General features: G+C 41.3%; 1 protein-coding gene across 16 annotated transcripts in view; it reads left to right on the plus strand.

The window, feature by feature from the left end:
• The window catches only part of magi2a (membrane associated guanylate kinase, WW and PDZ domain containing 2a), a 720,803-nt gene that overhangs the window by 202,977 nt on the left and 491,948 nt on the right, over positions 1-25,878 (plus strand). For 14 of the 16 annotated variants that reach the window (XM_080207433.1, XM_080207434.1, XM_080207435.1 and 11 more), the window contains exon 2: positions 13,183-13,299. The exons of 1 other annotated variant lie outside the window; for it this stretch is intronic. In XM_080207433.1, the coding sequence (XP_080063559.1) occupies positions 13,183-13,299 (117 nt within the window). Of the gene's footprint in view, positions 1-12,743; positions 12,761-13,182; positions 13,300-25,878 lie in introns of those variants that run through there. One more of the 16 variants, XM_080207431.1, reaches the window with a different exon arrangement.

Below are 25,878 nucleotides of genomic sequence, written 5' to 3' on the forward strand. Positions count from 1 at the left end.
AGCCCAATCCATCACGCAAATCAGCCTCCCATTCATTGACTCTGTCTACACTTCCCATTACCTCGGTAAACCAGCCAGCATAATTAAGGACCCCACACACACCGGACATTCTCTCTCTTCACCTTCTTCCGTCGACATAAGAACATAAGAAATAGGAGCAGGAGTAGGCCATCTAGCCCTTCAAGTCTGCCCCGTCATTCAATAAGATCATGGCTGATCTGAAGTGGATCAGTTCCACTTTCCCGCTTTCTCCCCATAACCCTTAATTCCCTTGTCTATCAAAAACCTATCTACCCGTGACTTAAATACATTCAGCGAGGTAGCCTCCACCACTTCAACGGGCAGAGAATTCCAGAGATTCACCACCCTTTGAGTGAAGAAGTTCCTCCTCAACTCAGATATAAACTGTCCCCCCCTTATCTTGAGGCTGCTATCCTTTCTAAGCAGGAAGAATCTCTCTACCTCTACCTGTCCATCCCCTTCATTATCTTATATGTCTCTATAAGATCCCCCCTCATCCTTCTAAACTCCAACGAATACAGACCCAGTCTATTTAGTCTCTCCTCATAGTCCAACCCCCTCATCTCCAGTATCAACCTAGTGAACTTCCTCTGCACTCCCTCCAAGGCCAAAATATCCTTGCGCAAGTGCGGCGACCAAAACTGCACACAGTACTCCAGCTGTGGCCTCATCAGTACCCTGTACAGTGGCAGCAAGACCTCCCTGCTTTTATATTCTATCCCCCTCGCTATAAAGGCCAACATTCCATTCGCCTTCTTGATCACCTGCTGCACCTGCAGACTGGGTTTTTGCGATTCATACACAAGGACCCCCAGGTCCCTCTGCACCATGGCATGCTGCAACTTCTTGCCTTTTAAATAATAATCCCTCCTACTATTATTTCTGCCAAAGTGGATAACCTCACACTTGCTAACATTATACTCCATCAGCCAGGTCCTCGCCCACTCTATTAGCCTATCCAGATCCCTCTGCAGACTTTCCACACCCTCGACGCAATTTGCTTTTCCACTCATCTTCATGTCATCAGCAAATTTCGTCACCCTACACTCAGCCCCCTCCTCCAGATCATCTATATAAATGGTAAATAGCTGAGGCCTCAGCACCGATCCCTGCGGCACTCCACTAGTCACCAACCGCCAATCAGAATAGCACTCATTGATATCAACTCCCTGCTTCCTATTAGACAGCCAATCCTCTATCCACGTTAACACCTTACCCCCAACTCTGTGCACCCCAACCTTCTGTAGCAACCTTTTATGAAGCACCTTATCAAACGCCTTTTGAAAATCTAGAAACACCACATCCACCGGTGCCCCTCTGTCTACCGCACTAGTCACATCCTCATAGAAATCCAATAAATTCGTCAAACACGACTTCCCCTTAACGAATCTGTGCTGCATCTGCTCTATCAAACCATTCCTTTCCAGGTGCCTCGCTATTTCTTCTTTGATGATGGATTCTAGCATTTTATAAAGATACAAAGATACAAAAAAGGGATAAAGATACAAAAGTCTGAGATCACCAACCAACTCAAGAACAGCTTCTTCCCTACTGCTGTCAGACTTTTGAATGGACTTGAGTTTACATTAAGATGATCTTTCTCTAAACCCTAGCTATGACTGTAACACTACACTCTGCACGCTCCCGTTTCCTTCTCTGTGAACAGTATGCTTTGTCTGTATAGCACACAAGAAACAATACCTTTCACTGTATGTTAATAATGTGACAATAATAAATCGAATCACGATCTTACCATCTTTCTAAAAAAAAAAGCAACACTGTGTGAATAAATATCAGTATTTTTACATCTCAATCAACATTAAATTCTCAGGTTTGTCAGTGAATTGTGATTATCTCACCCGACGTAGATTGCAAGATTTGTAAAGTTGATATTCATAAAATCCATTGCCACCTCCATCCCCTGCACTTTTTCAGGGCAAAAAGGGATGGGGAAGAAAATGGCGACCTTGTCATTGACTCTCACATCCTAAGAATTAATAAAGGAAATGCAATAAAGTCAGCAGCTACAGGAAAATGACCATCAATACTTGCTAATAATGGAGACAACATGTGTATTCCAAATTGCATAGCTGCAGCAATGTCCACAAGGAACCCTATGTGATCAGGCTGTCTCTTCAATACTTTACTTAATTAGTTGTGCCATCTCCTTGAAATTGTCTTTCAACCAAAAAGCATCAGCATGTGCTCCCAGTAGTGATAAAAGTGATGAAGTCACTCAACTTTTAACTGACCCCTTCCCCTATCTTGTTGAGTTGTTTTAAATCTCACTTTTTCAATCTTCTGACTGTCTTCCCTCTTGTGCTGTTTTCAATCTCTCAACTGCCTCTCCACTTTTGCTTTTGTCAATTTTGCAACTGCCTCTGCTCTTGCGCTGTTTTCAATCTTCTGATTGCCTCTTTTCTTGTGCCGTTTTCAATCTTATGACTGTCTCTCCTCTCATGCTGTTTTAAATCTCCTGACTGCGTCTCATCTTGCGTTGTTTTCAATCTCTCTTCACCTTCTTGATCATTTTCTGTACGTGATCATGACATTATAATAATCTATGTATCTGGACACCAGAGACTCTTTTGAGAAGAACAATTGTTTCTAGCTTTTCACCATTTAGAACATACACTGTCCTATTATTTTTAATTCTTTAGTTATAACCTTACATTGATGTAACAGTGTCACAATGAAAACCATTCATCATAGTGATGCCCACTTAAATATGCTTCCTTTGACACTGATTACAATGCAGTCAATCATTGCTAGATTTAGAAATGTAGCTTTCTGACTCATTATCTAAGTCATTAATAAATATGGTGAATAGTTGAGGTTCTAAAACCAATCCTTGCGGAACCTCAAGATTCACTACCTGCCCATTATCCCTTCCCTGTGTCTCTTGCCACTCAACTAGTTTCCTAACTAGGTCAATAATTTGATTTCAGTTCCATGAACTTCCACATTAACAAACAGTCTCTTCTGAAAGACTTCACCAAATGCTTTCTGATAGTCCATAAAAATAATATTCATAGGTGTTCCTCTGTCTGCTGCATTAGTCAAATTTAATCAGGCTTGAAAGACAGCACGTACCCTTTTAAAAACAATAATAAAAACATTAAAATGCTGGAAAAACTCATGAGCTCTGCCAGTATCTGGCTGTATAAAAAAAAGTAGCAGACAAAAGGCAGGGAATTATAGGCCAGTTAGTTTAACGTCCGTAGTTGGAAAAATGCTAGAATGCATCATCAAAGAAGAAATAGTGAAACACCTAGAAAAGAACGGTTTGATCAGGCAGACGCAGCACGGATTCGTGAAGGGGAAGTCATGTTTAACAAATTTATTGGAATTCTATGAGGATGTGACTAGTGCGGTAGATAGAGGGGAACCAGTGGATGTGGTGTTTTTAGATTTCCAGAAGGCGTTTGATAAGGTGCCTCACAAAAGGTTGCTGAAAAAGGTTAGGGTGCACGGAGTTGGGGGTAAGGTGTTAGCGTGGATAGAGGATTGGTTGTTTAATAGGAAGCAGAGAGTTGGAATCAATGGGTGCTATTCTGGTTGGCAGTTGGTGACTAGTGGAGTGCCGCAGGGATCGGTGCTGGGGCCTCAACTGTTTACCATTTACATAGACGATCTAGAGGAGGGGGCTGAGTGTAGGGTAATGAAATTTGCTGATGACACCAAGATGAGTGGAAAAGCAAATTGCATGGAGGGTGTGGAAAGTCTGCAGAGAGATCTGGATAGGCTGATTGAGTAGCCGAGGACCTGGCAGATGGAGTAATGTTAGCAAGTGTGAGGTTATCCACTTTGGCAGAAATAATAGTAGGAGAGATTATTATTTGAAGGGCGAAAAGCTGCAGCATGCTACGGTGCAGAGGGACCTGGGGGTCCTTGTGCATGAATCGCAAAAACCCAGTCTGCAGGTGCAGCAGGTGATCAAGAAGGTGAATGGAATGTTGGTCTTTATAGCGAGGGGATAGAATATAAAAGTAGGGAGGTCTTACTGCAACTGTACAGGGCGCTGGTGAGGCTGCAACTGGAGTACTGTGTGCAGTTTTGGTCGTCGCATTTGCGAAAGGATGTATTGGCCTTGGAGGGAGTGCAGAGAAGGTTCACTAGGCTGATACCGGAGATGAGGGGGTTAGCCTATGAGGAGAGATTGAATACACTGGGTCTGTACTCGTTGGAGTTTAGAAGGCTGAGGGGGGATCTTGTAGAGACGTATAAGATAATGAAGGGGAAAGATAGGGTAGAGGTAGAGAGATTCTTCCCGCTTAGAAAGGATATCAGAACTAGAGGGTACAGCCTCAGAATAAGTTGGGGGGGGGGGGAGCAGTTTAGATCAGAGTTGAGGAGGAACTTCTTCACTCAAAGAGTAGTGAGTCTCTGGAATTCTCTGCCCATTGAAGTGGTGGAAGCTGCCTCACTGAATATATTTAAGTCACGGGTAGATAGGGAATTAAGGGTTATGGGGAGAAAGCTGGAAAGTGGAACTGATCCACTTCAGATCAGCCATGATCTTGTTGAAGGGCAGGGCAGGCTCGAAGGGCTAGATGGCCTACTCCTGCTCCTATTTCTTATGTTCTTATATCTGCAGAGAAAGAAGTACAGTTAATGTTTTGAGTCATTTCAGACATGAAATGCTAACTGTGTTCCTTTCGGCAAAGATGCTGCTGAGTTTTTCCAGCATTTTCTGTTTTCATTTTAGATCTCCAGGATTGCAGTATTTTGCTTTTACTTTAAAAATCCTTAGCTCTCTCTGATCATCTTAAAATTTTCAAGTTGTTTAGCCACCTATCCATAATTATCGACTGTATTAATTTCTTCACAATCAATGTTGTGCTAACTAGTTTATAATTCCCTGGTTTTCTCTTCCCATTTTTCTTAAATAGTGGAGTGACATGCCCAATTTTCCAATGTAAAGGAGTGGTTGTCAAATTGAAAAAAAAACTTTGGAAAATAATAGTTAGGGCATCAGTGTTCTCTCATAGTTTTTGTAAAACACTGAAATGGGAGCTGCCTGATGCTGAAACTTTGTAAATCTTCAGTGCCATTTTTATTTTACATTATTTTTGTTCTGTGTATGTTAATTTTGGTGAGTCCCTGTCCCTGATTCAATAACAATTTCTTTGGGATGTCTGGCATTCTGATTTTTTCCTCAACATGCCACTTTCTTATTTTAATTGACAATATCAGCATTTGCTGGGTTTTTGTTGTACCTTTCCCATTCTGTGTTATTCGCATTCTTTTGCTACTTCTTTTGGCTTTATGTTGACTCTCATCTTTATATGTGGCTGTGGCTTTTTTGTGGGCTCTTGCTCATAGTAATTAGCAACTATCCTGGTAATCACTTACAGTTTTGAGTTGTATATGATTCTTCCTGAGAACTCAACTCTTCTGAAGAATTCATATTCCACTTGCTACATTAACTATAGATGGAATCTTACAAAAATTTGGCACTGTTGGTGGGATTTCTGACCGAACCTTTGCCTCATTAGGTTTTTTTTTATGCACACACAAATCATGCCATGCTCGCAGTGTGCTCTCTCCGATTCGCCTGGCCTGTCACAACTTAATCACTGCAATCATTGGGAAGCTCCATTTAAATGATTCCCCAACAATATGTTCCAGACATATTCCGGGGATGACAGCTGAGATGTCCACACCTCACTTTTCACAAGGAGCCTTAACCAGACTGCTGGATGGTGTGCAGCAGAAGTAAAATGCACTCTCCTCCTTCTCCAGAAGAAGGCCTTCCAGCAAGGTCACTACCCCTGCCTGGGATGTGATGGCAGCCCTTGAGTGCCAGCTCACTGCAAAAAAAAAGTATGGGATAGCAGTGTCAGAAGAAGATGAATGATCATCTTCACTCAGTCAGGGTAAGTGAACCACCTCCAGTCTCCCTCTCAACCTCCTCATATATCTTTTGCACTTCCAACTCCATCTTTCACATCAGGCATCTAAAGGGATGAGGATCATGTGAGACAATGCCCAGGGCCTTCCACCCAGGAGACTGTTCAGCCCATCTGATGCCCCCATCCCTGGGAGCAACTCATCTCCAGCCCTACACATTGAGGAGGGCAACACTGCAACAGCCGTGCTGCCTGAAAGCAGGCCAGGACCTGTAAGATCCAGGCCCATCAGCGGACATCTGTCAAGGTCATCTCAGGCAAGAGGGCGGTGAAGTCAGCAGGCCTCTCCAACCTCAGCTATGGATTCTAGGGAAACATGGTAGACATAATACGAGGGCAAAGATGGGTAGGAAGTTATAGCCACCTAGTTGACACTGGTGAAGGCAGGCACACTCCCCGTCCCCCATTAAGGTAAGAGCATTTGCAGCTTTGCACCTGTATGCCAGAGGCCAAGGACTATTTAAATGATGAGAACCAGCTCACCTTGAGTGAAAAGTGAAACCGAAAAGCTGAGCACTTACCCCAACAGGCCTGCAGTACCCGATACTCATCTTAAACAGTTTATAAAGCCCACCTGTGACCGTTCATTGGCAAGGAACATTCATGTCATTGAGGATGAAAGGAGCATCGCTCTGTCCTCACAACAAGTCATCAGTCTCTGCAGAGTCTGGACAATGGCTCCAGCCCCCTGCTCATGATGATGTACAATGTTGGTTGGGTGATCTTGCCTCCACATTTTTGGTTTTACCTCGCATCCATGGTGGGAGGGGGAGCTTAACACAAACTACTCCTGCTCCTCCCAAAAACAAGATATTATAAGGTCTTCTTTGCTCAGCGGCCTGTTCTGGCCCTGTCCATGGTCCTGCTTTACACCACCTCCTTTTCAGTTTTGTCATATCCATGTCCCTTCTCAACATCCTCCTCATCCATGGAGATGTGGGGCTCGCCCTTCTCCTCATGTTCTGAGTGGTCTCACCTTTGCAGCACTAAGATGTTGAGTGCGCAGCACACCACTATAATGCGGGAGACCCTCTGGAGGCTATATTATAGGGCATCCCCTCCCAATTGGGTCCAGGCACTGGAACTTCATCTTCAGTAGTCCAGTGGCCTGCTCTACCAGCATGCACATTGAAGCACAGGCCTCATTGCATCAAGGCTCCTGTGTTGGTGTCATCAGCCACTTTTTGAGTGGGTCCCCTTATCCCACAGAGCCATCTCTTCAGTTGCAGCTCTCCCTTAAAGGCAGTTGGTATTTGCAAGTGACCCAAGATATGACTGTCACGGGTGCTGCCTGAAACATCTGCATGCTGTGCATTGTGTGGTCACAGATGAATTGCACATTGAGGGAGTGAAACCTTGCAGTTCATGAAAGGCACTGCCTGCCACGATGATAACCTAAGAGCCACATAAAGAGTCAATGATGCCTTGCACCTGGGACATGCCTACTATGAGAGCAAAGCCGATGGCCCTGGCATCCTGGTTTGCCCGATCCCATTATCAAGATTATAAACATCTCTGTTCTTACATATAGTACATCTGTGACTTCCCTGATACATTAGTCAGTGGCAGATAGGACATGCCACAGATGGTGAAAAAGTTCAGTGTACTGTTACTTTAAGGGCCACATGCATTATTGGGTTTCCTCTAGTTCCATGGGGTGCCAGCTCATGCAATAAGTGGCAGAGGAGGTCCACCACCCCCCAGGACAGATGCTGCATTCTCTGGCACTGAGGCTTGGACATTTGAGCGTTATCACCAGAAGATTCTAGGCTGGTACTGTCATCGAGTTGGATTGTGTGCTTCTGCTCCTTGGATAGCTGCAGCCTTCTGGTCTAGGGCACATGTAGCAGCACATCTTTGTCTCTGCTGCTGGTCAATCGCAATTAGCAGAAAGGCCAATTCCACAGGCTCCATGATTCTCCTGAGTCATGCACTGAAAGAGTGAGAACTCTTAGGGAGTTATGAGAAATCCTACCATAGCCCTAACCTTCATTCCTCCATGGCTCTTTGATTTCCACCCAAATCTGCTCTCCGTCCCAACATCCACTGTGACGTAACAGCCACATCCCCACATTATTTCCCCTGTAAAACTCCAGGGTGAATACTGCAGAGCCTCCATTTGATCATAGCTTGCAACCGGCCCATTTTGTCATCCTCCCCATCCATATGGCGAGAGTGACCTGTCCCCTTGGGCCAGAGCTACATTTATCTGTGTCCTCCGCAATCATCCCTGATGCTTCTTGAGTGTTGGATAGGCTGAGGAGACATGGCTGCCTGAGCACTTAGCACTAATATCCCCCTCCGTAGTGAAGGTGCCAGGTTCATGCTGATGTAGAGTTGTTTTAAAGGCATCAGCATAATATCATAGCAGCGCCTGCTGAATATGCAATGCAGGCTCAACGTCTGATGTAATATAATGTCTGATGCTCTACAATGAGATGCTGATGTATTAAAATGATGTTCCTGATGTTCCACAATGTTGTCCACATCACCCCATTAGCGGCTTGCTGCAACACTGCAAAAGGCCATCTCGTTGGTGAGCATTGTGTTTTTCAAAACTATCTGGATTTTGAGCACGTGTATCATTCCCATACACAGTGTGTTTGGGCTGAAGATTCTGCCTTATATTTCGCTCTCTAAAAATGCTGCCAGATCTGTTGGACGTTTCAAACACTTTGTTTTTATTTCAGATTTCAAGCATCTGCAGCATTTTGTTTTTATGTTATTGCAGTTCCAGTTTTTAAATGTTTTATTATATTTGTTTATATTTACATTTTGTTTACGCTGCACTGTTTTTATGATCACTCTTTGTATCAGAAGACACTGTTTACTTAGCTTACTGCTCTCAATAATTGTGACCTATTTGGGCAAAATTATGCCCAACTCACAACTAACATGTTAACTGCCATTGCTAGGCAGTTTCTATTATAGTTTTCAAATTCTGAGTTAAATTTAAATTGTTAGACTAAATTCAGTTTGCAATATACTTGTTATAATATGCAAGATGTGCTGGTTAGGTTCATTGACCCAAAGAGGCACTGGAATGTGGCGACTAGGAGATTTTCACAGTCACTTCATTGCAGTGTTAATTTAAGCCTTACTTGTGACTAATAATTACATTTTAAACTTTAATTTTAACTTTAAATGCCTTTAAGGGATAGCAGAATGCCACCAGTAGAAGGGAAGTGTGTCACATGATCCAGTTTTGCTTTAATTTTTGGCCTATGAGCAGAACAAACACAGCTCTGCTGCTGATGTCTTCAAGCTTTCTATCTTTGTATAAATGTTTCTGTGTGCCTAGTCTGAATAAATGAACCTACAACATGTTTACCCAATCCCTTGTAAATGATTGGTGCATTTTTATCATTATAAAAACAGAGCATGGTATTCAACGGTGGTCAAACAACCTGATGGTAAAATTATGTACAGGTGTGGCATGGTGAACAGCCTTAGATCGTGCATGGCATGAGACCACTCTTAACATTTTGGTCAGACCGCAACAAGAATGTTAGAATTGCAGCATATTGGCTACATAGAAAGCTTTGAAGACACTGGGCCAGGGTTGTGATTAGAAACTGGAAAGCCAGTGGATCACTTGTGGTCAAATTGCAGCACAAAGCCTGTCAGTTCCATGAGTGGAACTGTGTGACGAAAGGACCAGCACTAGGATTAGTTCAATTGAGCAATATAAGCGACCATGGCTATATTGACAGCAAGTGAGGGAGGGTTAAACAAAAAAAACAAACGAGCCATCATAATATCGGGCTGGAGAAGGTTGCGATTATAACAGGTGGCTTTAGAAGTTTCAGGAGCCGAAAAAATTATGTTTCAAAGGAGTCCCAAGATTATGTTTGCAGGAGAATGAAAGTGCATCAGTTGATCTGGTACATTTTGCACAAGACCAATGCCAGCAGCTCCAAGAAGAAACAGCGAGAGATTCCATGCTACAAAAATTATGGAAAATCATTGATGGATGGCCTGTTTCAATTCAGCATACCCACAGACAGGAGATACCATTTTGGCCTAACCAGGATGAACTAGGCTTTTCCTGGGGAATTATTTTTAAAAGCCGGTAGGCCATCATAATGGAATCTTTGTCACATGATATGCTTCAATAACTTAATCACTCACACACAGGCATAGATCAGACGAGAAGACTTGCAAGGGAGACAGTGTAATGGCTGGATATGAATAATGACATTGACGTCGTTGTCACATACAAGGCATGAACAAATGATTTACACAGTGAAATCTGCAATTCTTAAACTTAGACAAACCAAGCAAGACCTACACAGTGAAATGTTAAATCTGAAAGCAATACCTTTAAGTGAAACAATTTCAATACTAGCAGAGGTCATGTTTGACAGAACACTGTGTACCAATGTACCTGCTGTTACCCATTCTACTCTCTCAGAAACTGGAGAGTAACTTGTAGAACTGCAAGAGAAACAGCAAAGAAAATGCAAGTATAGAATTGTCAAGTTTAGAGTTGGGACAACAAGTCACATCAAGGATCGCAAAGAATGTATTGATAACCAGATGAGGTAACAATGATTTGTTCAAAACCAAGATCTTATGAAGTGATTAGACACAGGTTCAGCAGTGAGGCATAACAAAATACACATCAGATCCATCCCAGTTCCTCAACCACTGAGAATTCTGATTATATCAAGGACTAAAGGCAACCAGGAACAACAGCCAAGTTTGACAATCGCATAGATAAGACAGGATAGTCATAATAAGATCTGAATGTTGTGCTACGTTTTAGACAGTCAGATTCACCAGTTCTATACACTTATTTGATGGTAACTAAACATGGATTGTAAATAGTTTTGCTTCTTCAGAAGGGGTTAAAATATATTTTAAAAAGAAAGATGGTGTTGTCATAGAATCCCTACAATGCAGAAGGAGACCATTTGGCCCATCAGTTCTCACTGACTCTCTGACAGAGCATCTTATCCAGGCCCACAACCTGCCCTTTTCCCCTTAACTCCACACATTTACCCTACTAATCCCCCAACCTACAATCTTGGGACATGAAGGGCCAATTTAGCATGACACTGAAGCTACACATGTTTCGTTTGAGGAAGAAAATGCAGACACTGGGAGAGCACACAAATGCCAAAACTGGAATTGAACTGAGGTCCCTGGACCTGTGAGGCAGCAGTGCAAACCACTGTGCCATCTGGTGTAATATTCTGGTTGTAATATGCCTTTGGGGATAACAGGATATCATCATTAGAAGGGAAGTGTGTCATGTGATCCAGTTTTGGTTTAGCTTTGGCCTGTGAGCAGAAGGCAGCACACTCTGCTCTGCCGGTGAAGTCTTCAAGCTTTCTAACGTTCCTACATGCCTAATCTTAATAAATGAACCCATAACATGTCTTTCCCAATCCCTTATAAATGATGAGTGTGTGGGGCTTTGGTGGGAAAGGAAATAAAAGATCAGATTTGTTTTATCTCCTGCATAGGAGGGGGAGCAGATGTTGGGTGTGATGGAAGAGTTGGACCCGGGGTTTGCAGAGTGCTTAAATGATATACTGGAAGATGAAACAAAAGCAGAAAATACTGGAAAATCTCAGCAGGTCTGATGGCACCTGTGGAAAGAGAATAGAACCAACGTTTCGAGTCAAGATGACCCTTCGTCAGAGTGATGTTTCTGGTTGTGGAGGTTTGCAGTGAGCAGTCTTGTTCGTTTCTATGCTACACCCATTACTCCAAATGTACTACTTCATTGATCACAAAGTATTTTAGGACCTCTTGAGGGCTTGAAAGACAATGTATAAAATGCACCTTTTTTTTGTTGTTTGAACTGGACTTTTATCAGTCATTCAAATTGTGCACGAGGTAAGGAATTCATAACTGCAGCCAGGTGAAGTTAAATGTCTTCAGCTTTCATGACAGAAGCATAAGTTTAATTAAGAAGCCAATTAGAGTACACGTATTACGGTGCCAAATATCATAAGATGATAGCTAGGCTTAATATATAAAAATACTGTAGTTCATTTTGACGCGATATATTTCTACAAGTAGCAGTATCGGAAACAAAAGAGCTGACCCACTTAGCACATTTTCACAATTCCTCATCTTTAAACTCAATTAAAGTGAGGAATTTCAAATTTCGATTTTAACCTCACCCAAGTCAACGGAGCGTTATATCGGAAGTTCTATCCGGGATTCGTTCAGACCGCGTTATGTTAAAATCCGGATTCACCGACTCCTTTGTTGTGTATGTTGCCACAGCCTAGTTGGTTTCGTTTTGAGTTATCGTGAAGATTCGTCCCTGACCAAGTACATCATAGATTATTATTGCCCGTGTCTGTATATCATTGCATTCTCCAAAATGTGAGTGATTCAAGCTTGTGCCAGTCTTCACTGTACATCTGTTGTTGTTTGGACGGTATTTTCACAGGCTGCCAGAAAGCATCTGCATCAGTCGGCGGGTTTCACGTCTTGGAGGAACCCTTCGGCTTCACAGCCAATAGGAATGGGCGTGTTGCTGTGAGCTGCTCCCTCCGGATCTGCTTCTGTGTGTCTCTGGTGCCTGCACGAACACTGACATTAGCGACAGACAGGGTAAGAGGGAGAGCAGCGTTACTTGGCGCTTCCTTGCGAACAGGGCTTCCAGGAGAAGGTGCAACAAGGATGAGTGCGAGTGAAGCAGCAGTGGGTCTTGGTGAGACAGCAGCTGGAGCCCGGGTTGAGGAGTGATGTCTTCCAGACTTTCCTCCTGGCCATCAAACCTGCAGCAACGGGCGCTTCTGGGGGGTGCCCTGCGGGTGTGAAGCTGACCGACCACCGACAGCAGGTTCGAGCTGCTTAGTCCCGTGAGCATAAAATACAACAATTTCTAAGGAAACTAGAAGCAGATTTTTTAAAATCACAACAGATCTTAGGGGGTGAAATACAACAAAGAGGAAAACGAATTCATTTCCATTTTAGATCATGTGGATATTCTCGCAGAGCTGTCACGAGTAAGATAAGAGTATCATTGATTGCTGCCTCTGGTGCGTTCAAACTAATCCTACCCAGCAAATACATCGGGGTTCTGTTAGTTATTGAGCCTTGTATTGTTTGTGTGAATGACTTATTTCCTGACGAGATAAAGGCAAGGAATACACCGATACGAACCTGGGTGGGATGTGATCAAACCCGCCTCCCAGCGCCGAGCGTTCGGCAAACGCTCGGGTCTCTTGTCGGCTGTGCTGTTTCCCGGAGTGCGAAATGTAACTCTTATTTTGTTTTGCAGGGGGCACTGTTGACAAGGACCTTCGTCACTACCTCAATTTACGGTTCCAAAAAGGTTCGGTTGACCACGAGCTCCAGCAGATTATCCGTGATAACCTCTACCTACGGACAGTTCCCTGTAAGTATCCATGCTCAGACTAGAGTTTAGACAGGCGTTAGGTAGAAATGACTAAACAAGTGTTTCTCTTTTATCATTGAAAATTACTTCGTTTGTGTAAAAAAAACGTAAGATCAGTTACGTTGACTGAAGCCTTTGAAAACAGTGTGTGTGCATCAGGTCCTTACGTTGATTGCATTCGATGCCCTTCGGTATATTCTACATTTTATTACTGTAAAATCTTCATTTTATGGACTATCACGACGAATGGTAAAGGTTGGGGGGCAGTGCAATCGAAAGGGACTATCCTCTTCGAAAAGATATTTATTTTCCAAAATATGTAATATTAATGCGTCTGCTTTGTTTACGAACTATTTATTTAAAAGACCGATTAAAGGACAATGAACCATTTTAATATTACAAACAGTGGGAATCAGTTATGTAGTTATTTGGAAGATTCTTAATATAGAGTAAACACAGGAATTATTTATTAAATGCAAGTAATGTTTCAATAACTGTAATGGCATTGAAATTAGTCAAGAATTGAATAAGAATCCATGAATTCCAAACAAACAAATAAGATGCACAGAAAACTGTAACAAATCGTGGAGGATGGATATATTTGGCCAGCATGCAGATGCTATTATTTTAACCTGAAAGCTGAGATCAAAAGCCTCAACTGTTTTCCTTTTTTTAACTTGGCAATTTGTTGGAGGTGACCTAAACGTTCATGTTATCAAAATAAAGTTGAGTTGATGGAGGGGATACCCTCAAGGAAGGCAGGAAGGGGAAATAAAAAGTGAGTCAACCCATGCTGTATTTATGTTTTTCCAGTGGCATAACACTCAGAGCCTGCTCTTAAAGTCAAGAAAATGCATCAATTCAAAATAAATCCAGGAAAATGGAATGTAAATTTTAGTCCCCTTGAACTCTCTGGCATTTTAAGAATTAGTAGCAGTTCTACGTGTAATTTTAAGTGTATTTGAGGTTTTTTAAGGGTGAGTTATTGCTGCTGTGTAATTTTAACACCCTGTGAAGTGATTGTTTCTTGTTGAAGTATTAAAGCATAAGATGTAAAAATAAACTATGAAAAATTGAAGATGTAAAAGCTTTCTGCTGCTCTGCTTTTATTGAAATTTTCACTGATATTGTTTTCCCTTCGAAAACGAAATTGCATTTTGCAGGACACAATATTTTACATTGCATAATAAAATTTTATGTCTCGAAACAAAGAATAATGTTAATCAGTGCATAACAGATTAGTGTTATGATAAATTGAAGCTCTTAAGCCAGAATTTAGTTCATTGGTGATCAGATTTGGGACCAGTGTTCAAAACCTAACCAGGTTGTTAAAATGAAAGTTTTCTCGTTGTACCAGTTGTAAAGTAATTACTTGAAATGAGTTTGGGCCATCTTTATTGGGGTGTTCTTTTGTGCAAGGGCCAATACCGAAAATACAAAATATGACAATGTTTACAATCTTGTACAAGTTTGTATCTGATGTTTAAGCCCATTGAATATAAAGTTAGGTTTTGCATTTGGCCACTCTATACTTTGAAGGACATGTTGTTGATGTAATAAACAAAGCAAATTTTTTTTAATAACACGCCTTGATTAGCGCTAATCCCAAAAATATGAAATCCAGAAAAATGAAATACTCTCCCATAAACCTTGAGGGAATCATAAATAAGAATGAAAAATTAAATCAAAGCTTTGAATATTCTTATATAACACAGCTCAATTTGTTGAGCACGAGAAAATCATGAACTTGAAACTCAAGGGGTGGGATTTTCTGGCCGTGCTCACCCCAAGACCAGAAAATCCTGCCCGAGGTCAATAGACCTTTGCATGGCCCTGTCCTGCCTGACACGATTCTTGTGGTGGGCGAGACTGGAAAATTCTGCCCAAGAATGCCTATCAGTTATCTTGGTTATCTGAGATAGGTGAGTTCTTAAATGTGACATGTTATGCCGAAGTAAAGTATTTCATAACTTTTGAATGAAGGGGTGAGAAGTAATATTATCTGACTCACCCAGATTGCACTATTCTGTTAGTTACAAGGCAATACAATTTGTGGATCATTAAGGTTAGTTAGCTCAGGTGGATAGATGGCTGGAGTGTTATGTAGAATGACGACAACAGCATGGGTTCAATCCTTATATCAGCTATGACAGTTGTTTTGTCTTGCCCAACAATGATGTGGAATGATGCCCCTCAAGCTGTATAGCTAATTGTCTCTCTCAAATGGAGAGAGATGCCTATGGTCGTACATGGACTATGGCTAATTACTGTTCGCAAGTGAGATGGACTATCTGTTGCTTTTCCAGACACAAGAAAGGCACAGCAAACAGTCTGCAAGGAAGGAAACAGCTGAATAAGCAAGGGTACAAAAAATCCTTTTTGTTCATCAGTAACTTCAAATATATAAAAATGATCTCTGACATCATATTATAGCTGTCTAAAAAGAAGTGGCATCTAAATTATATTACAAATGAAGATGCACACAAAGAAATATTTCTTTCAAAATCACATTCAAATTATGCAATATTTAGATTATTGTGCCTGGAAGATTTTATCCAAGCTATTTCATTTCTCTTTCAAAAATTCATTTTTAATCTTTTGGTCACTTTTGTGATTTACAGTTTTGAAAACAGACAATTTCATCATCCATTTTGGATATTATAATAAACCATTGCTCAACTTTAATTCAGAATTACACTTCATTTCAAAATGAGAAACTATTAATAGGAATGATCCTACTTTCTCTGTGCTCTTAATAGTAGGTATGCTGATGCTACCACATTGGAGTATTCAGAAAAGAAAAATATCCAATGTCATCATCAAGCAACCAGACTATCTGCGGGTAGTGATTTTCTGCAGTTACCCTGCTATGTTCTAGCAGTTAACTTTATCTTATCCCAGCCTTGGGAGAACTCTGCCGAATGCATCAGTATGATATGTCCATGTCTAACTCCACGCATTCTTGTGGCTTATTTGAATAAGGCTGCAATTTAGTGCTGAATGTAGGAAGTCATGAGCTGTGGCCTGCAGCTTATTAAGAACTATATCAAGATAACTCCAAACTCATATTGATTATGGTTTTTGTCAATAGCAGAGGTAGACAGTTTTCAACCCTTACTGTGGGTGATTCAAATTGCAACTCTAGAGGTGAAAATACATGTGCCATCAGTCCTTATTGTTAATGGTATGTTAATTATATTATTAAAGTTAAAGATACATCAGTGAAAATTATTGAATACACAAGAGACTTCAGGAATACAGGGTGTTGGTTCAGGAGGAGGCAGACATATGCAGTGTTGTGTTCTGTAAATAAATCTAGTATTAAGAAAAAGATTGGCATCTGGTTTCCTACTTCCCCAAAAATCTGGCTTCAGAATGTATTAACGTGGTAGCAGAGAACAAAAATAAAATCTGACATAAAACCTGAAATTTTTAATGAGACTATTAAAGAAATGTTAATAGCATCAGATGGTAGGAATTTGAGAGAAAAAAAACTAAAGTTACACAGCCAATTTGCTTACCCTTCTTGACACAAAAAATACTAAAGGGTGCAGGTATGGTTGATGATGAGTGGCCAAAGTTTATTAAAGAAATTGGTCTAAAATGTGATGTGTTAGAAGTATTAGAGGACACCTCCCATGTCCCAATGTACGTAATCCATTGACACGATTTGACTTATTATTGTCATGTGTATTGGCATGCAGCGAAAAGTATTGTTTCTTGCGCGCAATGCAGACAAAACATACCGTTTATAGCGTACGTAAGGCAGAAGGAAAGGAGATGCTGCAGAATATAGTGTTACAGTCATAGCTAGAATGCAGAGAAAAGTCAGCTTAATATATGGTAGGTTCATTCAAAAGTCTGTTGGCAGCAGAGAAAAAGCTGCTGTTGAGTCGGTTGGTACGTGATCTCAGACTTTTGTATCATTTTCCTGATGGAAGAAGGTATACCCGAGGTGTATGAGACCCTTGATTATGCTAGCTGTTTTTCTGAGGCAGCAGGAACTGTAGATGGAGTCAATGGATGGGAGACTGGTTTGCGTGATGGACTGGGCTGCATTCACAACCTTTTGTAGTTTCTTACGGTCTTGGTTGGAACTGGAGTCATACCAAGCTGTGATACATATAGAAAAGATTTTTGTGTGCATCTGTAAAAATTGGTGAGAGTCATGGCAAACATGCCAAATTTCTTTAGCCTCCTGAGAAAGTAGAGGCATTAGTGGGCTTTCTTAATTGTAGCATCAGCGTGGAGGGACCAGGACAGGTTTTTGGCAATCTGGACACCTAGAAACCTGAAGCTCTTGACCATTTCCACTTCATCCCCTTGATGTAGACAGAGGCATGTTCTCCAGTATGCTTCCTGAAGTCGATGACTATCTCCTTTGTTTTACTGACATTCTCAGATTTTCTTTCTGTTTCCTGTACTCCATCTCATCATTGTTTGCGATCTGACCCACTATGGTGGTGTCATCAGCAAATTTGAAATGGAGTTGGAGCGGAGTTTGGCCACACAGTTGTAAGTGTATAAAGAGTATAGCAAGGGGCTAAAGGCTCAGCCTTCTGGGGCATCGGTGTTGAGGCTAATCGTGGAAGAGGAGTCATTGCCTGTCCTTGCTTATTGCGGCCTGGGTTTAGGATGCAGTCGCAGAGGGAGCAGCCAAACCCTTGGCCACGGAGTTTGGAGAGAAGTTTAGTTTTTTTATTCATTCATGGGATTTGGGTGTTGCTGGTGGGCCAGCATTTTATTGCCCATCCCAGAGGCTATTTAAGAGGCAATCACATGGTAGTGGGTCTGGAGTCACATGTACGCCAAACCAGATAAGGACAACAGTTTTCCTTCCCTAAAGATAAATAATGAACTGGATGGGTTTTCACAACAATTGTTTCATGGTCACCGTGAGAAATTTAGTTCCAGGTTTTTATTGAATTCAAATTTCACCATCTGTCATGGTGGGATCCGATCTCTGTCCCCAGAGCATTACCCTGGGTCTTTGTATTACTAGAATAGTGACAATAACACTACACTACCACCTCCCTTGTTGTGATAGTGGTGTTGAAGGCTGAGTTGTAGTCAATAAAAAGGAGTGTGACAAAAGCGTTCTTGTTATCCAGGTGTTCAAGGGTTGAGTGTAAAGCCAGGGAGATGACATTTACTGTGACCTGTTGTGGTGAAAGGCAAACTGTATGGATCCAGGCAATCTGGGAGACTGGCATTGATGCGTGCCATGACTAATCTTTCAAAACACTTCATAATGATAGATGTCAGAGCCACTGGTGGTAATCATTAAGGCATGCTGCCTAGCTTTTCAAATCAGTGTAAGGAGAGGTTAAACATGTCTCTGAATACCCCCGCCAGCAGGTCTATGCAGAATCTGAGTGCTTATCTGGGTATCCCATTCAGGCCAGTCGCTTTCCGATCTGATTCTGCGATGGTGACGTTGGATGCTGGTTCGGCCGAGACTCCTGGGGTAGATGACATCTTGTTGCTGACCTCTTGCTCAAAACAGGCATAGAATGCATTGAGCTCGCTGGCTGGCGATTCTATGTGCCTTCATCTTGTAGCTTATTATGTCATGTAAATGTTTGTCATGTAAATTTTGGCGAGTATTCTGGCATCACATTAGAGTGTCCAAGATGCAGAAAGTCTCAAACTTACCGTTTAATATAAAAGAGTGGGTCTAAAGACTGGAAAGTTGCAGTTAAGGTGATATGAAGTGGTGTTAAGACATTGGTTCTCCAGCGTGGTAATCAAACTATTAAGGTCCATTCACTGGCATAGTGGTTAGCACTGCTGCCCTGAATTCAGGGACCTGAGTTCAATTCTGACCTTGGGTCACTGTCTTTGTGAAGTTTGCACGTTCTCCCCATGTCTGTATGCGTTTCTTCCGGGTGCTCCAGTTTTTCATTAACTGACTGACATTGAAGTAAAGCAATGTTAAATGGAGCTATGTTTCCTCTCTATGTTGCTTGCCTCTATGACTTCAAAAACACTTTTCTGTAAACTTTATTTCAGTGCAAAAATGTGGCTTTTATATTAATTGACTTAGATTTACATGAATATGTGGCCAACAAAGCTAAAAACTTTCAGGGTTACTTTTCCTGCCAGCGGGAGTGACTCTAACATCCTGATCTCCAGGCATCTGTTCAAAACCCTGAGCCACTCATCTTGCTTTAACTTTATATGTCCCATCTGGAGGACTTTTTCTGTACTTATTCATCAATGTGATAAGGTTGGCTGCACCTTATGTGGTTTATCAGAGAGACACCAAATTTTTCCAACTTTCTGTTTTGCCTCTCACATTCATTTATCTTTTACCTTTTTGGCAGCTGCCAAAAAAATTACTATCTCCAGTAATGTTCCCAGATTGTTCAGTAAACCTCGTTCTACCTCATAATCTAGTCAAGCTAAGGCCTTAACTTGTCCTACTTTGCCTTTCTGGACTACAGGATTTTTCCAGCCACGTTAAGAAGTAATATTAACGATATGTGATAATGCCAGTTCACTTCTAGATCAGCTTTAAGACCTCACTGCATTTTCGTGCTTTCCACCGTTTTATCCCATCTTGCTTACCTCTTGTTGGTCATATAGAATTTAGCCAATATTTGAACTTACTGGTAGCTTTGCCTGCCCTCGCTACAATTGTGACAATTTTCCATTTGCTGATCCTTTCTGGTATCTATGTCACATGAATAACCACCCTAAGTAGTTGTCTTTTCGATATGGTAGCCCTGTTCTGTACATCAGTATCATGCTGCCTATCACTGTCAGGCTCCATTGTAACTGTATTCAATTCCTCATAAACTGTAAACATAGACACAGTGTGCCTCATCACCTTCTGTTGATTGCTTAGATTCTGGAAGTTTATAATCCAGCCAAATTTACCCAGTTCTTAGATTCATAGAATCTCTACAGTGCAGAAGGAGGCCATTCGACCCATTGAGCCTACACTAACAACAATCCCACGTAGACCTTACCCTGTAACCCCAGGTACATACCGTGAGTCACTCTGACAACAAGGGGCAATTTAACATGGCTAATCAACCTAACCCACACATCTTAATATTTAACGTTGTTTTACTTCAATGTCAGTTAATGGGCCAGCAGCCTTGTTTAGTGTTGCGAGTTTTGTTTCAATGTCGTTTTACACCTAGGGCCACATGACCCAACTGGTGCTATTTGGAGTGGCCTCTCCCACCTCATAACCCATCTTCTTGCTGCTGACCCTCCAACTTGCAGTCTCTACTGCTCCCTGACCCACTCTTTTTCTGCCGTTCCTCAGAGTTTCTACCCCTTTCAATCCCAAATGCAGTTTCTTACCATTGACCCACCTAATTGTGGCCCTTTCCTGCTCCCTGACTGGGCACCGACTGCTTCCTTTGTCCTAAACTGTTGTGAGCAGAACTTATATCCTACAAGGAGTTTGCGAACCTACTAAAGGGAAGTACGGAGACTGTTGGACTGTAACTGAGAAAAACAGGATGAAAAGAAATAGCATTAATAATACCTTTTTTCCAGAAGGCAGGTAGATTATTTCTGTAAACAAGCTGGCTGCTCCAGAGTTATTTTGTTGCTGAACAACTGTGGCTATGAGGTGCTTTGTTACGCTATGAGGAGTGGGGTGGGGGGTGTGTGAGAGTTTGTTTTCTGACAGCCCTGATTCCCTGGTGCTCAGCGCTGCAGGTACTGCTTGTGGTTCAGTGTCCAACATTCTGGGAAGGGGCTTGGTACTGTTCCTTTCTTACTCTTAGTGTTGGACTTTCTAATGTAGTTCCTTTCTATTCCCACCTGGATTTGGAGGCCATACTATGAATGGAGTAAGCAAGACCACTGCCTTGCTTCCTTTACCAAGGTAGATGGGAATCATATCCCAGCCCTGTCCAGCATCCCAAACATATTTGCAATGAATAGGTTGTCTCAGGGATCTGTTACCAGGAAAATTCTGATTCCAAACATACATGAAACTTTCCTCCTGCAAGTTGAAGCTGTTCCTTCTGCCAATTACTGTTCATCTCCCGCTCCTATGATCTCGGGTGAGGGAAACACCAAGCGAGAGGTTCGGCAAGAGGAAGGATTAGTTGAGAGAGTGGGTTAGGGAGTGGGAGATGCAAATTGGAGGATTGGCAAAAGAAAGGGGTCATAGCAGCCAGGAGGATCAGTGAGCAGGTTATGTTGAGAATGGGAGGTGTGGGAAGCAGGACCTGTAGCGGATGAGAGACAGATAGAAAGTTACCATATTTATTTTCTAACAATTATTTTAAACGTTATTTTATTTAGCAATAAATGAATTTAGCTGTATAAAGTCTTTCAAATTGCAGGGTATAATGTTTTCATCTTTTTTCTCTGATGGGGAAGTCCTACATTAAGTACATCTTTTGCATTGATTTTAATAGGAAAATGGGATTTTCTTAAGTTGCAATTACTTGCTGTAAACAAATGTGTTTATGGATTGAATAGTACCCCCAGAGCATGGAATTTTCAATTATGTCTGTTTTGCTGAAAGTAGGATGTCCTTAACTGCAAGCAGATCCAGCAATGTTTTGCTGGTACAGAAATCCTACATACAGAAAGAGGCCATTCGGCCCAACAAGTCTGCACCAACCACAATCTCACCCAGGCCCTACCCCCATATCCCTACATATTTTACCCACTAATCCCTCTAACCTATGTAACTCAGGACACTAAGAGGCAATTTAAGCTTGGCCAATCAACCTAACCCGCACATCTTTGGACTGTGGAAGGAAAACGGAGCACCTGGAGGAAACCCATGCAGACACAAGGAGAATGTGCAAACTCCACACAGACAATAACCCAAGCCAGGAATCAAACCCAGGTCCCTGGAGCTGTGAAGCAGCAGTGCTAACCACTGTGCTACCATGCTGCCCCCCACACAAGGAAAAACTCTCAGCATCTTTAAGATGCAAGCCAATGATTTTCTATGGGAATGTTCTGTAGAATTTGAGCAATTTATTACAATATTAAAAAGGAATTTAAGATTGGAAATAGGGCTTCAGGGTTCTTTAAATATATAGACTTAGAAATTAAGAGTAATCTTGAATCAATAATTTTATCTGGAAAGATTTACTGATATCCCAATAAATCATACTGGTTGTCACAGGAAGATGATGTCACATTAAAGAAGAAATGAAGCAGTTTCGAAGCTGGATTAGACAGTTGAATTAGCCATACATCCAGACAAGCCAGATGTCAGTTTTGATATAGTGGAACTAAGTACAATGATGAAACATGCTGCAATTAAGAATGTTTTAAGAGAAAATAAAACATGTAAAAAATTAAATAAGGTGATGTATCCAGCCCTGAAGGATGAGAAGTTAGTCCTTTTTGGTGACACTTCGCATCCCAATCTTCTGGATGGATGTTTGAATACAACTGCTTTTATAACATCCTTGATGGGTAAAAATGGAAAATGTTGTCCCTTGGCCTGGGAAGCTAAAATAAAAAGGATGTTTAAAAGTATATTAACTTCAGACATCCTGTCTCTTGAAGCATGATATGTGTTTTTAAGAGGTGTTCAGAGAACAGTTTTCCCATTAAATACTATATAAATGATCATTCCATGTGAGATAATGTACATTTGCAAAAAGTATGGCTGAAAAAGAGTTAAGGGTTGATCATGCTTGTGTAAAACACTAGAAAAGAAAACAAATCTCTCCAGATAAAATGGGTTGCACAAATCATCAATTATTGTATTGCTTTACAAAAAGGAATGTTTGGGAAAAGAGACTACGGAAGTAGTAGCGGAGGGTATACAGAATATGGAAAATCATTTTTTCTCTTTCAGTTGTTTGAAATATTGTGTGTTATAAAGTAAAGAGGGGAAATGCTAATTGTACTTTTGAGATTAAGGGTTTACAGATGAACTTCACAGATGAAAGTAATTGAATAAGTAGCTTGACAGATATAAAGAGGTACTTATGGGACACTGAGTGTTGACTGGGGGAGGCAGACATATGTAATATTCCACTTTGTAAATAATGTAGTATTAAGTAAAGGTTTGGCATCTTGTTTCCTACTTCACCTTCTGGCTTCAGGATGAACACTTATTTATATAGAATATACAGCACAGAAGTAGAAATTTTGGTGCACTTGCCTGTGTTGGTGTTTAGGTTCCTCACAAGTCTGCTCTGATTCTGCGTCATCTAATTTTATTAGCATATCCTTCTTTTCCTTTCTCCCTTGTGCTTTACTAGCTTCTTCTTAAATACAACACTGCTATTTGTCTCAACTATACTTCATGCTGTAGAAAATTCCACATTCTAACCATTTTCTGAATAAAGAGTTTCTTCTGGATCCCTTACTGAATTGATTAGCAACTACCTATATTTATAGCCCCAGTTTTGAAGTACATCCCGCCCCATTCTATCTCTACCTTATCAAACACCTTTATAATAGACCTTCATTTTTCTAGAGAAGAGGACAGTCTTTTCAGTCATTCCTGCTAGTTATAACCACTCAGTTCTGGTATCATGGTTCCAAATATTTTTGCAGCTTCTCTATATAAATGAACATACTGCATTATTGTTTTTTTTTAATATGTTAATATTATAGGATGGCAACCCTGAAAGGACGGCACATTGTGCCTGTGCATTGCACATTGAAGTGATGGCACATCAGTTTTCAGTCACAGTTTTTTATCAGGATTTCCTGGCTGAGATCACTCCTGAGAGTACCACTAAACAGAGGTCAGGCACCTGAGTAGCAAAAAATGACCCTTGCATACTTGCTAGAAAATTTACAAACATGTTGTCTTTTGCAACCATGGTCCATTATGTACCATTTGGATCTACAGAGGTTGATCAATGAGAATGAGGCTAGCCATAGTTATCACAGCAGTAGTCCAGGTGCAGTCATACCAAAGCAGTAGTCCAGGTGCAGGCATACCAAAGCTTTGTATAGTTGCAGTAAGATTTCCCCTCTGTTTAGTCCCTTTTACAATAAAGGGTAACATGTCATGCCTTTCTAACTGCTTACTGTATCCAAATGTTAACCTTGTGTTTGGTGCACAAGGATGCACTCAACGTTCTGAACACTGTTACAATCCCATAGAGACCAATAACTTTTTAAGAGATGAATTTTCCAACACTGACAGAACGGAAGGGCAAGATTTCACCTTTTGAGACTTTTACTGTAACAAATAAAAATCAACATACATCAAACATTTCTTAACAAGCAATGAATATACTAAAGTGTTTTCACATTAACAAATGCAATCAAGATACATCTTACAACCCGTTTCTCTGTCTGCTACACTTCAGGAATTTTCGCTCTGTGACTCCCAGCTGCTCACCACTCTGTAACACCAGGTTGAAATCTCCAAAGTCCTTCAGAAATCATTTCACTTAGCCTAAGTCATCTAGATTTGATTTTCACCAGCAAGGAACCACATTGACAACTCCCTGTTCCTGAAACCTTGAAGTCCCATCTGTTCTGTCCCACTCCTTTCGCACAGGAAACAAACATCCTGCTTGGTTGTTAACAAAACATTCCTTCTTCTCCACAGCGGTAGCTGCTTTGTCAATCTGTTTCAAAAGCAACTTCCCCTTTACAGTGAGTTACTGTATAAACATATGAAAATGTCACTTTGTATTTCAGTGGGTTTCTGTTTGAGTTTATCGCCACCAGATCACATGAGCCAGTCTCTGATCAAAGGTTTATTGTGACCTCAACACCCCCCCCCCCCAAGTTTTTTTCACTTAAAGGGACTTTAAAAAACAATCATCTTGCAAAATTGAGTTTCGTAACAACATTTACATTTAATAGTTTCTCACCCTGCAAAATACCCTGCTTTTCTGTTCTTCCTGTGGAACTGAATATCCTCATATTCAAATTATATTCCATCTGCCACCTTCTTGCCTATTTGCTTCACATTTCTACATCTGTGCCATCATCATGGTTTACTTCCTATCAGCAATTTAGGATACATTACGCTCAGTCCCTAGGTCATAGAAAGCATAGAAACCCTACAGTGAAGGAGGCCATTTGGCCCATTGAGTTGTACCGACAACAATCCCACTGAGGCCTTATCCCCGTAACTCCACATGTTTACCCCCGCTAATCCTTCTTACTTACGCATCCTAGGACACTAAGTGGCAATTTAGCATGACCAATCAACCTAACCTGCACACCTTTGGTCTGTGGAAGGAAACCAGAGAACCTGGAGGAAACCCATGTAGACATGGGGAGAATGTGCAAAGTCCACATGGACTGGCACCCAGCCGGAATCAAGCCCAGATCTCTGATGCTGTGAAGCAGCAGTGCTAACCACTGTGTCGCACCAATGATCTCCCACAACAGTGTGTCTCAATTCCCAAAACTTAGTGCAACCTTTACTGCACTGTTATGAAATGTTTACATTTCTCATACCAGCCTCCCTCTAATCACTTAGACATTGTTAATTTATCAATGAACTGGAAAGACTGGGTTAACACCACCTGAATGTGGTTTATTTTAAACTAAAAATGTCTACTTTTGCACACTTAGAGGCAACGAGATTTGATTTAACAAGTATTGGCAATGAATTGAACAAATACTTTTACTGAGATGCTTTTTTAAATGCACCTA

Source organism: Carcharhinus amblyrhynchos, chromosome 19 (assembly GCF_965287045.1).
Source record: "Carcharhinus amblyrhynchos chromosome 19, sCarAmb.v2.hapA, whole genome shotgun sequence".
Lineage (NCBI taxonomy): Eukaryota > Metazoa > Chordata > Chondrichthyes > Carcharhiniformes > Carcharhinidae > Carcharhinus > Carcharhinus amblyrhynchos.